General features: G+C 42.1%; 1 protein-coding gene across 1 annotated transcript; it reads left to right on the top strand.

Annotated features, from left to right (window-relative positions):
- The first annotated feature begins 344 nt into the window (after positions 1–344).
- On the top strand, positions 345–9,892 carry CA1 (carbonic anhydrase 1). Its single transcript, XM_074985710.1, has 7 exons — positions 345–499; positions 746–943; positions 2,258–2,376; positions 3,612–3,707; positions 5,275–5,337; positions 7,151–7,306; positions 8,516–9,892. The coding sequence occupies exons 1-7, from the start codon at positions 463–465 to the stop codon at positions 8,594–8,596; spliced, it is 750 nt and encodes a 249-aa protein (XP_074841811.1). The 5' UTR covers positions 345–462; the 3' UTR covers positions 8,597–9,892.
- The last annotated feature ends 5,689 nt before the right edge of the window (positions 9,893–15,581 follow it).

The following is a 15,581-nucleotide window of genomic DNA, read 5'->3' on the forward strand; positions in this document are numbered from 1 at the left end:
AGGTATCTGAATGAGTGGACTGGCTTTTCAAAAGTGAAGAACACCCAGCTGCTCCCTCTGAATTTAGAGATGGTTTTTGGCCCTGGATATTTAATGTGCCAGATACTTTTTGCTAACATTTAAATAAATAAAAGGGTCTAGTTTTAAAAGCTTATTTGACTCTTACAGTACATAACATGTTCACTGAATCAAAATGGAAAAAGTAAATAGACTGCAAACTCCTTTTTTTCTTCCACCCTTCCCTCTCTCTTTTGAAACCATTTCTCATGTCATGAGATCAGGTGACCCAATAAAATCTGATTATAAAGTATTGCCAAATCCCTTACTTGGTGAAGCATATAAAAACCCCAGCCTAAGGCAGAAATTCTGTGGGGAAGGAAAGCACTGGCCTCATGCCAGCATCAGCTACTATAGGCACCAATCAATTTATTCTCGACGACAAGCCGCTGCGATAAGAAGAACATGGAAAGTCTGAACTGGAGTTATCAAGGCAACAATGGTAGGAACAAATTTCCCTAATAGAAAACTAGTTTAACTGACCAAGATGGGCTCTTTCTTTAATTTTTTCATAAAAGGAGATAGGAACCAGTGATCAAACCATATGGAATGATATGTCTTGACATTTCAAAGAGGTTTAGTCTATTATTTTTACAGCTAGACAAGAAAAACCACCACAGTTCAGTCTTAATATGTAAAACCTACAGTAGCAGTTGAGAACTTAATGACATTATCTATGTTTGTCTAGGACCTGACCAGTGGCACAAATTATACCCCATTGCCAATGGAACCCACCAGTCTCCTATTGACATTAAAACCGATAAAGTCAAAAAAGATCCATCGCTGGGACATCTCCAAATCACCTGGAATTTGAACACCTGCAAAGAGATGGTTAACATTGGACACTCCTTCCATGTGAACTTTGAGGACAAGGATAACCAATCAGGTTAGTGACCAGCTATGGTTTGCTTTTACGCAGCCTTTTTCTTTTTTTCTTACCTTTGACTAGAAACAAAAGCAAATGGAATTTCAGCACCATAAATGCCAATTCAAACATGCTCTGAGATTTAGAATGCTGATGTGTGCTCCAGGGGGGATCTGAAATCTGCCATTTTAAAATTTGGATTTGTTGGCAAGTGTTCTATTGTTACAAGCAAATTTAAAATTTGCTAGATTGACTGAACATTTCCAGGGAGTAAAATATCCACAATCATGGCTGTTTTCTGGTAAGTTGCAGACAAGTCTCTACTCAAATATGATCAAAACAAAAAGCAGTCAAATAGCACTTTAAAGACTAGCAAAATAATTTATTAGGTGAGCTATCGTGGGACAGACTATATAGACTAGCACGGCTCCCTCTGTGTTACTATTCAAATATGAGTTAGAGTTAGCCTTGCTTTAGAAAGGGAGGATAAGGCACTGTTTGTTCTAATTTGGAAATACAAATACCATCCACTGCATGAATCTTCAGGCAAGAAGTCCTTAGTGTGATGGATCTCTGTCTGCCAGTAGGACTAAATACACTTTTGCCTGTTAATAGTGTATGTATCTTTGATGGTGACCTACAACATCACTAAGAAGAACATCTAAACTTAGCTGTAAAATAGCATGGGAAAAATGAATATGCTAGACTCAGAATATTGTGCATGCACTACTGGTTTTTTCTTTCTTGCACAGAAAGGCAATTGCAATATCTAGTATTGGGTCCTTTAGTGGTGGACTCCCTTCTGCCCTAGGATGGGGAAGGGCTCAGTGATCTAACAGCTAGTCGCCACCTGTCAAAGAGGTAGCTGTGTTAGTCTGTATCTTCAAGAACAACAAGAAGTCCTGTGGCACCTTATAGACTAACAGATATTTTGGAGCATAAGTTTCATGGGCAAAGACCCGCTTCACCTGTAACTCCTTGAATCCTAATCCTGTATCTAATGAACTGCTGCTACTGTATGTTTCCCTGGCTTTTGTTCCCTTGTTAAAGTAATCTCTAGTCTCGTTTAGTTGATGCAAATGTTTGGGTTGAATTGGACAGTCATGATGATTTACTGTGACTAAACCACAATATGTACATATCACAATTTTTATCTCTAAGGGCTTGTATTAATCCATGCACAATCTTTTTTATTTAAAAATTAAAATGTTACAGTGAATTATTAATAGATCTAATATTGGAATTGCCTACATCTAGGCAGGGAAGTTTTGGTATGTTATGATGCTTGTGCTGTCTCTGAAGTGGATTTTAACCAGTGAGTTCATTCCTATGCAGGGGTGACTGGTGGACCTCTGACTGGAAACTACAGGTTGCAGCATTTTCACTTTCACTGGGGACAGACTGATGATCATGGTTCTGAGCACACCGTGGATGGAAGAAAATATGCCTCAGAGGTAGAATCAATGAAACAAAAGTAAAGGTCACATTTTGAAAGCTTGAGTCATAAATGTCACCCTTGGAAATAGAAATGCACAAGTAAATTCTCATGAAATATCTGTATCTGTATCTATTGCTTGGGTAGTCACAGCTATTTGAACAAGCAACCGCCTACTCGGCCCATGCAAAGGGACTTCTGCAGGTGAAAGTCAGGACTTGAAGCCAACCTTTTCAAACTTGGTTGCCTAAATTTACACCACATGCCAAGAACAATGTATTCAATGTCATCTTTGACTAATCCTTAGATTTTAGAGCATTACTGCATATGAATCTAATGAGACGGACTAGAATATTTGTTTATAATGTGGGCAGGACTTCTCACAACACTCTTAGAAAATTTTCCACTGTTCATGGTTCCATTGCTATCTCACTTACGCAGCCAAGATATGAAAGGGGCCTCTCTTTAGGATGGCTTCCTGCTATAATTGGACAGTAAATTTGGACTGCATTTGAGCAACACAGTCCACATAAAAATATGTATTTCGGATTACTTGGAAACAGCTATTCAAAATATGTTCTTAAATATAGCTGTAGCAGTTGACAAAAGACTTCAATTTAACTTAAAATCATAGCTGGGGAAATCTCTCCCATCTTTAAACCACAATCTTTAAAAACTGTGTTCATTGCATGATCATTTCTAAAATGTGCCCCTGCTAGTGCTGATTTTCCATTGTACATTTTTAATAAGCTGTTCTACTTTTTGTGATCTATTGATGGAAGGTGCTGTACCAATAAAAACTGGTAGATTGCTGTAGTTACGTAACTCTAACTTGAGGAATTTCCAAATATGTGAAAATATTAATAATTTCTAAAATAATTTCATGTGAATTAAGAACTTATTTCCAAATATATTGTCATTGTGTGAAAGGTGTAACACTCCATAATAAGATATAATAGGCAAAAACACTAGTGTTGAACAGAAGGTACCATAAGCCCCTTTACAGATGATATGTAGAGGAAAAAGCCCCTGAAATTTTTACTTGTAGTATATACTGTCCTCTAGATATGCCTACTCACATCACAGGAAGAGAGCCAGCAACTGTTTATCCTTCTGCTTTGCCTACAGCTCTCCATGATGGAGTAGTAGTTCATACACACACTGCCAAATTACAGGATCAGCCCTAAGAACATAGCTTTGATATGTCTCTGATGTTGTTGAATTAAGTAACTTTCTCCTTCAATTGCTTTCCAGCTTCACTTAGTTCACTGGAATTCAGACAAATATTCAAGTTTTGCTGAGGCTTCAGATAAGCCGGATGGTTTGGCAGTCATTGCTGTTTTTCTGAAGGTTAGTTATTCAGCATAGTGAAACCCTTTTGCTTTTTGTTTTAAAAACTGCTTTATTTATTATCCATCCACAAACCAGAAACCACTCAGTAAAGGGGACTAGACAAAGCAACGTTATTTGTATTTAGATGCACATCCTTCTTGACTTGTCTTAGATTTCAGTAGTCTGATTATTTTTTTCAACCTCAACTTGTAACATGGTTAAGTCATTATTAAATTCATTGTGTCATGGTAACTCTGTAGGCTACAAAACAATTCTGTATTGCTGAACCTTGGGATGGATTGTCACTGATTTTCTGGGTCAGAATGTTTGGCCTACTCTTCGTTTTTCTTTAGTTTTTAAGTATCGGACCACAGTATTTATTATGAAGTTATACAGAATACACCTAAATTATTGTTGTTTTTCCAAAATGTTCTCTTCCAGAGCATGGAAAGATGTTGTATTGTAGTGCTGAGCTCAAATTGAACTGAACTGATTCACACAGTTAATCTTTAAAGAAAAAAAAAACCTGAGCCAAAGTTGTACAGTAGGGTCTCAACATTCACGAGGGTTCTGTGTTTAGAACCCTCGTGAATGTTGATTTTTTGCGAATAAGGAGGGGTGCCCGGGGCCCCAGCAGAAGCTGCCGGCACTCCTGCCTGGAGCCGCAGGGGAAGCGGCAGCTGCTGGCACTCTTGCCTGGATTCCTGGTGGGGAGTGGCCACTCGGCTGCTCATGAATAATTGTATTAGCAAACATCAAGTTCGCAAATCCTGAGACTCTACTGTATTCAGCTTCTAGGGGAGAAAACCTGATTTCATGGTTAGGGCACAGAATGACGCATTAGAAGACCTAGGTTCTGTTACCAGTTCTACCACTGACACCTCAGAAAAAAAAATCTCTTAATTATGCTCTGCCTCCGTTTCCTTGGATTTACTTAGGTCAAACTCTTACTGTTTCATATTTCCTTTCCACACAGAATTGTGAGATCAGCATTTACTGACATGAACTTTCATAGCAAGTAACTTTCAAAGTCAGTGAGGTATGCAGGGATTGCTGGAAAAATAAACATTAAATGCAGCTGCATCGGCATCCATGCCTGAAGTGCAGAAGCAATACCATGCGACTTATCTGGCCACTTGCAACCAGTTAACAGCTCAAATACTGAATAGCCAACAGCTCACAATCAATCCAAACAGTTAAAAATAAATTAGCAAAACCATTTGATTGACCACTTTCAAGGAAAGAATAAATATGAGGAAGTCACAATAACAAGAGGTTTTACTTGTCAGATTCTGACACCATTGCTCACATTGAGTAGTAATTTATCCTACCAAGTAGCTCCAACTCATTTCAGTGGCATTACCTGGGGATTATGGTATTTCTCTACACAAATAAAAGTGTCAAGCTGATTTTATGAAAGATTTCTTTAGCTCTAAATCTTCACTAATTTATAGTGGGTTTGTGTGGCTAACCTAATTGTATTTGTAAATCATATTCAGATGAGTGGAAGGTATGTAATGCTAGTATAAGATAATTGTTACACATTTGTGATTTGATCCTTTTCTCACTATGGTTATATTTGCAGGTTGGCCCCCCTAATAAAAGTGTACAAAAAATTGTGAAGGCATTAGATTCGATAAAGACTAAGGTAAATATTACTGCATGGTCACAGCATGTTTGAGTAGGGTAATCATTGAAAATCTAGTGATTTCACTCTGGAACTTCACAGTCTGAAATGTAATGAGACTGCATTGCATAAAAGATACAGCTACATACACTTGTTATAGAAATCCAGAGTTCCAGAGGCTCATTTAGGGGCAATATTGAATGTCCAGCTTAAATTGCTTTTCTGAGTCTAGGAGTCAACACACACACATTATGACCTTTATAAGAGTTCAGAAGAATAATTTACAGTCTTAGTGCTCAGCACTGTAAGCTGCCAAGGGCCTCTTGTAAAATGATAAGAGCTCTCAATTCCCATTAACTTAAGTTATTTTAAGTGTATCCATCCACCTAGAGTTTATCTTGAGCATGTGGCAGCATATAGCTAAATATTATCTGGACTCAGTTTTGCCTCATATGTATAGCATATCACATATACATGCTGTTCAAATAAAACAGGCTATGAAGTTCCATACAGATAGGACATAGGGGGTGCGTCTACACTAGCCAGCTACTTCGAAGTAGCCGGCACAACGTCAAAATAGCACGCGTCGCATCTACACGCTCAGTGTGCTATTTTGATGTTGAAATCGACTTTAGGCAGCGAGACATCGAAATCGATGGGAATAGCACCCTACTTCGACGTTCAACGAACGTAGGCGATTCGTATCCTGCTACTTCGAAATAGCGGGGTCCTCCATGGCAGCCATCAGTTGAGGGGTTGAGAGACACTCTGTTCAGCCCCTGTGGGGCTCTATGGTCACCACGTGCAGCAGCCCTTAGCCAAGGGCTTCTGGCTGCTGCTGCTGCTGCAGCTGGGGGTCCATGCTGCGTTCACAGGGTCTGCAACCAGCTGTCGGCTCTGTGGATCTCGTGCTGTGCAGGCCGAGTGTGTCTGGGAGGGGCCCTTTAAGGGAGCGGCTTGGGGCTTTGCTGGCCCCTTATTTTGACGGGGACCACTTGTGTGTGTGGACGCTCCACATTTCCTTCCGGGGTAGCTCCTTTCGACATTCTCCATCGCTATTTTGACGTTGAATGTCGACGGCACCAGCCCTGGAGGACATGTAGACAACATACGTTGAAGTAGCCTATTTCGATATTCTTACGTCAAAATAGGCTACTTCGACGTAGTGTGCTAGTGTAGACGTAGCCCGGATGTATTTCTCACATAGTGTTTATGAAGGGCTGAGGGGTTTGCTCCTGGGAGGAATGCAGCAGTCAAGTCCCAAGCAAAGCACCTAAGCATATGAGTGGTCCTGTTAAATATGAGAGGAGTGTTTGTGTTTTACATTAAGTATGTGCGTAAGTGCTGGTTCAGGATCACAGCATTCAGCACCTTGCTTGTTTTGAGCCCAAAGGAGAACATCTGTATTTTAAAACAAATTCAGTCTTCATTGTAGGGCAAAAAATCTTGACTTGTAGGCCAGGTCTATACGAGGCCTTAAAGTCAATTGGAGATACGAAATTCTAACTATGGCAATTGCGTAGCTGGAATTGACTTATCCACAATTGACTTACCCGCTGTCCTCACTGAGGGAGGTTGATGGGAGAAACTCTTCCATCAACCTCCCTTACTCCTCATGACATTGAGGGATACAGGGGTCAAGTGTCAACCCCAGCTAGTTCAATTTAACGTGTCTCTACTAGGTGCACGAAATCAAACCCCACAAGATCAACACTGAGAGGGTCCTTCTTCCACGTGGTGAAAACATACCCTTATTCTCATCATTTTCATAACACTGTCTTACTGACCTAAACTCTCACTATCATTCCAATTTAATGGAATGTATTTTCCACAGGGTAAAACAGTTCCATTTACTAAGTTTGACCCATCAACCTTACTTCCTGAATCCTTGGATTACTGGACGTATCCTGGCTCTCTGACTCACCCTCCCCTTCTTGAGAGTGTCACCTGGATTGTCCTTAAGGAGGCCATTACTATCAGTTCAGAACAGGTATAGCACCACAAAGAAAACAAGATTTCTTGATGCAGAGAAACTTGAGGACAGTGTTATCTTACTGTGCACTAAGAGGTACTTTCATTTTTTTCTGATTTTCAACATAGAAAACATGCAAAATAATAAGGTATTTTTCAATTGATCATTTCTGAATAATTTTATGCCATTAAATTGTTGCCACCTATCATTCTAGGGCTATGTCTACACTAGCCCCAAACTTTGAAACGGCCACGCAAATGGCCATTTCGAAGTTTACTAATGAAGTGCTGAAATGCATATTCAGCACTTCATTAGCATGCGGGCAGCCGCGGCACTTCAAAATTGACGCGCCTTGCTGCCGCGCAGCTCATCCCAACAGGGCTCCTTTTCGAAAGGACCCCGCCTACTTCGAAGTCCCCTTATTCCCATCTGCTCATTAGTAAACTTCGAAATGGCCATTTGCATGGCCATTTCAAAGTTTGGGGCTAGTGTAGACACGGCCTAGTAGTGGCTGCATGCCAATATGAATGCAAGTCTTTCTGTGTAAGTTTCATATGTGATTTGGTAAAAAGGTTTTGGCTCTTTTGAGACAAAAAGCACTGTGAGATCATTTATTAATAACCCCTTAATAAACAGTAAGGGGTCTTACCACCTAGGCCATTAGAGTGTACACTTGATAGAAGCTTGGTTACAAACAATTTTGTCTAAAAAGCAGTTTTGTAAACCAAATTTTAACTGAATGAGGATGTTGATCTTAAAGGCACTCTTCTGTGTTTCAATTAATGACCGCTATTTTAAAAATTAAATTTTAAAGGATATTTGCCATAGTGGGGCAAGGAAGTATGGGAACCCACGAAAAGTTGTTCTTATATGGAACTAATTTATTACACAGACACATCAGTGTTGCCATTGAATATCTGATCAATTTTTGTTCTTGCCAGTGACAAAGGTGCTAAATTCATTAAGTGGTCAGATCATTTGCATAGTTATCTAAAAGTATAAATCCTGATTCATCACTGCGGTACTCCCATTTAATACTGTCACAGTTTCACTGACAGCAGTGGACACTTTATTTCCATTTGTCAAGGGCTGTTTTAATTGTGAGATTTTGGATTAAGTGCATGAACAAAATATACTAACTACAGAACTAGCCTAAGACATTTTGCTTCTTTTTAATACACAGTATTTAAGTTGGAAGCTAACTGTGTCCTTTTTCCCTTCATTTAGCTGGCCCAATTCCGCAGCAACATCACCTTGACCAATCATCGACTTCCCCAGCCCCTGAAGGGCAGACAAGTGAGAACCTAATTCTGGGCAAATAAGAATTAATCAGAAGTGAAGATCTTTTACCAGAACCAATGTATCTATACAAAATGCCATACAGCTATTCACAACAATGATTTAAAAAGTGAATTTGTGTTTAAGATACAATGCTTATATATTGTTCCCGTTGATTGTAATGTATGTGCCAAAATCAGTCTGTATCTTATGCATTGTGAAGCAAATGCATTTTAATGTGTGGCTTTTACCTTGAGTATTTTAAAATATTTTGGGAATAATCTTAACTTTTTTACTAAATTTATAAACTATAAATTTATAAACTAGCCAAGATATTGTGGTGATAAGTAGCAAAATTAATGCGTGAAATAAACTAATAAAATAAGTCAGGTAGCCTGACTCCAAGTAACCTGGGAAGCATAAGACATAAATTTGCATTTAAAGTCAGATATTTGCAGTGTGAAAAAGAGTTCTTTATCTCACTTGGCTGCCTTTCTGTTTTAATGTTGTGCTAATAAGATGAAGGCCATGTCTACACTACAAAAATAACTTCAAAGCTGCTTACTTTAAAGTACAACTTCAAAGTAACAGCCTTTGAAGTTAAGAGTCTGCACACACCCTGCTTCGAAGTTAAACTTCGAAGTAGGGCACTATTCCATTCCCAGGAATGGGGTAAGGACAAAGCTGGGCTCCCTACTTTGAAGTTACCTTCAAAGTAAGAGAAAACGTGTCAGCTCTCTGCAGGCTAATTCAGAGTAGTGCCTAATTTCGAAGTTAAGTTCTAAGTTAATTCCTTGTGAAGACACACCCTAAGATACTGCTCCACGGGCTGTAGAAGAAACAGAGGGATGCTTAAGAGAAGAAGCCAGACACCAGCTGGTATAAATAGACACAAATTCATTAAATTCAGTGAAGTTTTGTCAAGTTACACCAACCGTAGGGCTCAAAAAAGAACTAGGTAAGTTCATGGAGGTTAGGTCCATCAGTGGCTATGAGCCAGGATGGGTGAGGAATGGCGTCCCTCGCCTCTGTCAGAAGTCGGAAATGGTTGGCAAGAGATGGATCACTCTGACGACCAACTGTTTGTTTCACTCCCTCTGGGGCACCTGGAATTGGCCTATGTCTGAAGACAGGATACTAGGCTAGACAGCCCTTTGGTCTTACCAAGTATGGCCGTTAAAATATTATGTTCTCATGTGACTCTTGTTTGCCATAATATTCATAAATGGCCAGTCTAGAAAAAGATGTACTAAGGAAAACCTTGCTAGGTGCTAGAAATGGCCACGGCCCAGTGATTCAAAGGGGCTCAGAGCTCCTGGGTGCTGCCAGAGCCCTGGCCCCCTTTGAATTGCACTGGAGTACTGCTCCACATGCCTCTGAGGGCTGGGGAGGACAGGCCATGTTGTGGTCTGGAGAGAACTACGGGCTGACTGCCATCAGCTCCACCCCTTGCCCCTGAGGCCCTGCTCCTTCTGAGAGTGTGCAGCTGGCCCCGCCCCACAAAACTTGCCCCAGAAACACCCTGGGGTCCTGCACACCAGGCCTGGGCAAGCAGGCTCATGAGCCAAGTGCGGAGGGGCTTAGTGTGGGGCGAGAGGGTTCTGTGTGGGACAATCTGGGTGCAGGTGGCTCACTGGGAGATCTGGGTGAAGGAGACATTTGGATACACAGTGGCTCTTCGGGAGGTTCTGGATGCAAGGCAGTGGGCCTCTGTGGGGTTCTGGGTGAAGGGGCTGGAGCTCATTGGGGGTCTGGGTGTGGCAGGAAGAGGCTTGCGGGAGTGGGGGTCTGGGTGCTGGGGTTTTATCAGCAAAGTCCATGTGCAGGAGGGGTTGGGCTCACTGTGCTGGTGGCTCTACTTTGGGGGCTCAGCAGTTGGTGGTTGGGGTACAGAAGCGGGGGTCTGCATGCTGGGAGGTGGAGCTTGGCAGGGCATCTGAGTGCAGGAGTATTCTGGAAGCCCAGGGGCTGGGCAAGTAGGGGAGCAATGACCCCCTGCTCCCCGTGGCAGAGGAGCAATGCGGGCTGGTGGTGGGCAGAGTTTCCTGCAGCTGGGGGAGGTTTCTGGGGATGAGTCTGACCTGGTCCCAGTCACTCCTGGCAGGAGAAGAGAACCTGTCCTCCCTCTAGCCAGCCCAGCCCTGCCTGACGCAAGGCAGGGGGCCCCAGTCTGGGTGCCCATACGCCCATTTCCCCTCATTGATTTACATCTCTGTCAGCTGCCAAGACAGTGCTCCTGTGGTGCTGGGGAAGGATGCACAGCTGCTTTTGCTGCTTCCCTTTGCTCTCCCATCAGAAAGTCATTTTGGTGGGGAAGCAAAGAAATCTGTGAGGATCATGAATTCTCCACATGTGCAGTTGTGCAGAATGTTTCTGGGGGCATATAGGACAAAATGGAGAATTCAGTAAATTGTCCACGTTCCTTGGTCCATCTGTTCTCTTCTGGTTAACAAAGGTGTATCTTAACCAGTGGGCACCCGTGGCTGGTGCCGTGAGACCCATATCTAGGGTTGGGGATCTGAGCACTCCTTTAATACTACTCCTAAGATGTCAGAGCTTGTCTGGCAGGAGGCAAGATTCCCAAACTAACTGAATCCAGCTCAGCTCTTGGAAGGGCAGTGACAGTGCCAAGGCAGTTTGTTATGCTGTCCATTAGGGGTGCCACATTCCTAGATGGAGAGGTGTTTTCATCCCTTAACTTACATCTGGTGAACCGTGGAGCATGCCCTGCTGCTCACAACAACAAAAAGGAGAACAGCCTGTGGACAGGAATGTAGCTACAAAATGATACCCTCCAGCTTAGACCCTGGGAGGTAAGAACTACCCTTTATCAAAAGTCATAAAACAAAAAGCATGTCTGTCTCCTCACAACAACGCCTTTTTCGCCAAACCTAATACAGAAAAATTCCTTAATCTGGCCTCTGATGGTCTGGAAATCTTGAAGGTCTGGCACCCTTGATGGTCTGGCACCTTGCACAAAGAGCCCATTTATGGAAATAATCTGGCAAAATTTGACAGCCCCACATACAGAAGTTCCCCGAGATACGCACGCCTCGAAATTTGCATAAGTCGGGGGCTTGGGTGGTGAGTTGGAGCTGTGGGAGGCCGCCGGGGGGGCTACGCCTGGAATGGGATAGGGCTACAGGGGGCAGGGGTGGTGGCAGCAGGCTCTCCAGACCCTGAGCCCCAGGAAAGCGGCAGCCACTGGTGCTCCAGGCTCAGAGCCCTGGGGAAGCAGTAGCTGCAGGCACACCTGGACCTTATCCCGGGGGAAGCGGTGGCCGTGGGTGTTCCCACCCCCACCCCAGCCCTTGTGGCCCTAAATATTGCACAATTTGCCTCTTTTAAAAAATATGTAGGGTCACCTTTTTGGCTTCCCAAATACGGGACCATCCCACTCAATATGGGATGGTTGGTCACCCTATGTAGTGGGAGCAGTGCGGGGGTGAAAAAGCTGGGGACGGGGAGCGGTGGTGAATCTGCAGGAGAGCAGGGGCGGGGACATCCAATAGTCCAGAAAATTTGGTAATCTGGCCCCTGTCCAGTCCTGGATTAAAGGCATTTTACTGTAATAGTAGTTGCCTGATACATAAAACATATCTAAAATGGGAAACCAATAATCTTCTTGAGATATGGATGGTTATACTCATCAACAACATTCTTCACATTCTCGTCCTATAGGAAAACCCATGATTAACTGGCATACAGTCAGATTGTCCTAAAATCTTCACCATCAGTACACCATAAAAACATGTTTTAATCATCCTCTGTTTACACATTCCCACTCATTTTCCTGAAACTACCTTTTTGAAAACTCCATGTGGATCAGAGCCATGGAGTCTGGACCTGGATTTGGCTCACATTTTAAACTTCCCCAAAACATGGGTGCATTTGGGCATGTATTTCTAGCTCACAGTAGAGATGTGCCCAAGCTGTAATGTTTGGATCTATATCCAGACCCAAATTTTCCTAAATTTGGCTCTGATCCTTCAGCTGGACTCATGTGGGTGAACCTGTACATCAATGTAGAGTTCTATGGAAGTCACAGATATTCTACATAAATGCAAAGGTCCACTTGGATGTATCCAGCTACAGGCTGAGTATCTGTGTGTGTCCATAAGTGGTGATGAGCAGGGGAGATATTCAAGCCACCATTCACATCAGATCCATCTCTAACATAAATTACATGATCCCATATTTCTTATTTTTATTCTTCTGGAGGGGGACATGGGTCAGCATTGACATTACCCTCACAGTCAGAACCTGGACCTTCATGGAGAAGCTAAAGAGCCAACCAGTGAACAAAATTCAGTAATGAATCCTGGTCACGTGCCCCCTGTAGCACATTGCACATATGCAAAGTAGATTCTTTGGGGGACCTATTCCAAAAGAAAACAGTTGGAAAACCCAAAGGCACTAGTGATGACAACCAAAAATGACGCACATTCTTATAGTACATGGCCTCTTAAAATATAAAGCAGACTAAATGAGCTTGTTAAAGTAATGTGCCTGGAAAATGGCAAACCACTTTGTCTCAATAGCTCAGTGACATATCAACCTGTTACCTTTATAGCAAAGGAAGAAAGCAATGCACAGATATCATATTCTGAGACATAAAATTAACATAGCAAGATGTATAGAAATATATATTTGCAATCATATAATGTACAATCCCTAGACTGATGACACTTGGTGGAGAATTAAATCACAATAGGACTGGATTACAAGGTAGAGATCATTATATAACCTCTCCTTAGCTGAATCCAGACGTAAGATTCACTTCTACTATGATGTCTACAAGTTATTAGCTAATCAAGATTAGGAAACGAGGTGGTTAGGAGCAGTTTGCAGAAACAACTTGTATCATTACATCAGAATGGCCATACTGGGTCAGACCAAAGGTCCATCTAGCCCGGTGTCCTGTCTTCTGATGGTGGCCAATGCCCGGTGCTTCAGAGCAAATTAATGGGGCAGGAATCATCAAGTGACCCCTCCCCCATATTAAGAGACATGAAACTCTTAAGACCTATACCAATCATGACCTTCATCTCCTCACACGTATGTTGTATCCTTTTCCTGTCACAATCATTTTGTCTGTCTTATTGGATTGTAAGTCATTTCTTCCAAGACGTCTATACATACTGCAAGTGTCAATGTGTTAAAAATAAAAATAATTCATAAAATGCATATTTTTCTTCAATATCTCTTATGACCACATTTAATTTAATCAAATTGATTTCTGATGTTAAACATCTTGGATGAAAAATCTTGGATGAAGATTCCATTCTGCATTTTGATGTGAAGCAAAAATCATGGGGCAAGAGTAATTATTATGATTCTTATACTTTAAAACCCCAATAGACTATTAGCTCATCTAGCCCGATCTCCTGTATACCACAGGACTTAAAATTTCATCCAGGTATTCTTGTATTGAGCCCAAAAGTCATGTTTGACTAGGGAAATCTTCCAGAAAGGCACCAGCCTTACTTTGAAGACTTTAACAGGTGAAGACTCCGCCACTTTTCCCAATGGTTAAATCAAAATCAGTGAGGTTTGAATTCACAGCCCCAGTTTACAAGACCAATATTCCCACCCCTTAGTATATTATTTTTTTCAGAACCTAGAGAACACTGATGTAAAACAGACTCCATGAGCCATGTCTGGACCCTGCAGAGAAGAGCTCCTAGCTTAGCACTGTGTGGCACGGTACGGCTGATCTTCTGGAGGAAGATTCAAAAAGATGTGTCACTTTAAGCATGAGTCATTTATGCCTGACTATTGCCACTCAAAAACAGTATAAATCGCTGCTTTATGACCACCTGGCCCCCCAGTTCTCCTTAATCCTTAGGCGTAAAATATTTTGTAGTCCTTTAAATGATAACCAGATAATGTCATAAACGCTTTAAAATCAGCCCAGACTACTCAGTAACTCAAGATTCATTAGCTGTAACTGTAGGTAAATGTATTAATAGTAAGGCCACGGGATAAATAAATTTACATGCTGTAGTATGTCACCACACTATACGATGACCCCTTTTTAATTTAAAGACCATCAGTTACACCACTTAATTTGCCAAATGAATATAGTGCTTGTTCAGCAAAGCATGAAAGAAACCACCCCATTGGTAACAAAAGGTCTCATCCTGCAAGGTGTTCAGTACCCTGAGTTCCAACTGACTTCAGTGAAAGTCGAGGATACAGAGTGCCTGGCAGGATTGGGCTTAAAGAGAGCAAGCTCCCAGCTCAGTGACTGGGTGTCATACTGCAAGCCTGCCCAGACAATCTGTAACCAGAAAAAATGTCAGAATGTTTATGCCATCTGGAGATCAGTGACAGCGTCAGCACTTTCTGGTCATGTATCCTGAAACATCACTGCTAAACTATCTACACCTGACCCTCCTTTTAAGGCCTATTACATTCACTTCCTTTTCTGGCCGGAAAGCACTGTTGTATTCCTTAGTCAAAGAGCAAATATAAAAAAAATAAAGTACTGTGAGAGGCACAGTGATGAGCTGATAGTATTTTAGCAAGTGACACCTACAAAAATGTCCTTCCTTAGCTTGCGAGAAGACCCTCCCACTGCAGTCAAGTTTGCCAACAGAGGAGAGGACTGAGGGGCTGGCTCCCTTTTAAACAATAACAAAAATGCCTCCTTAGGATTGTAAGAAAGCAAAACAACATGGCAAACAAGACTCTGTTCCGGCCCCTGGGCTAAACTTTTTAGATTTGGTTCCTGAAAAATGAATTGGGTGACTTTCACTAGTGGTGACACAATGAGCAATAAACTACACCCCTAGAGGCTAGCAGGGAGAGGGGTAGCTCAGTGGTTTGAGCACTGGCGAGCTACACCCCTGGGACACAAGTTCAGTCTTTGAAAGGGCCATCGGGGGCAAATAAATGAAAAAAAAAAGTATGGTGTTTGGCCCTGCTGAAAGGGAAGGGGACTGGACTCTATGACCTCCCAAGACCCCTTCCAGCTCTATGAGACATATAAAGCCCCCCTGTACCTTACAGA

This window comes from Carettochelys insculpta, chromosome 2 (genome assembly GCF_033958435.1).
Source record: "Carettochelys insculpta isolate YL-2023 chromosome 2, ASM3395843v1, whole genome shotgun sequence".
NCBI classification, from domain to species: Eukaryota; Metazoa; Chordata; order Testudines; family Carettochelyidae; genus Carettochelys; species Carettochelys insculpta.

What these genes read in the sequence shown, in the direction of transcription:
- CA1 (XM_074985710.1), top strand. Translation starts at nt 463, where the DNA reads ATGGAAAGTCTGAACTGGAGTTATCAAGGCAACAATG. An exon ending in GAGTTATCAAGGCAACAATG is followed by an intron (nt 500 to 745) that starts GTAGGAACAAAT and finishes ATGTTTGTCTAG; the next exon opens with GACCTGACCAGTGGCACAAA. An exon ending in TCATTGCTGTTTTTCTGAAG is followed by an intron (nt 3,708 to 5,274) that starts GTTAGTTATTCA and finishes TTATATTTGCAG; the next exon opens with GTTGGCCCCCCTAATAAAAG.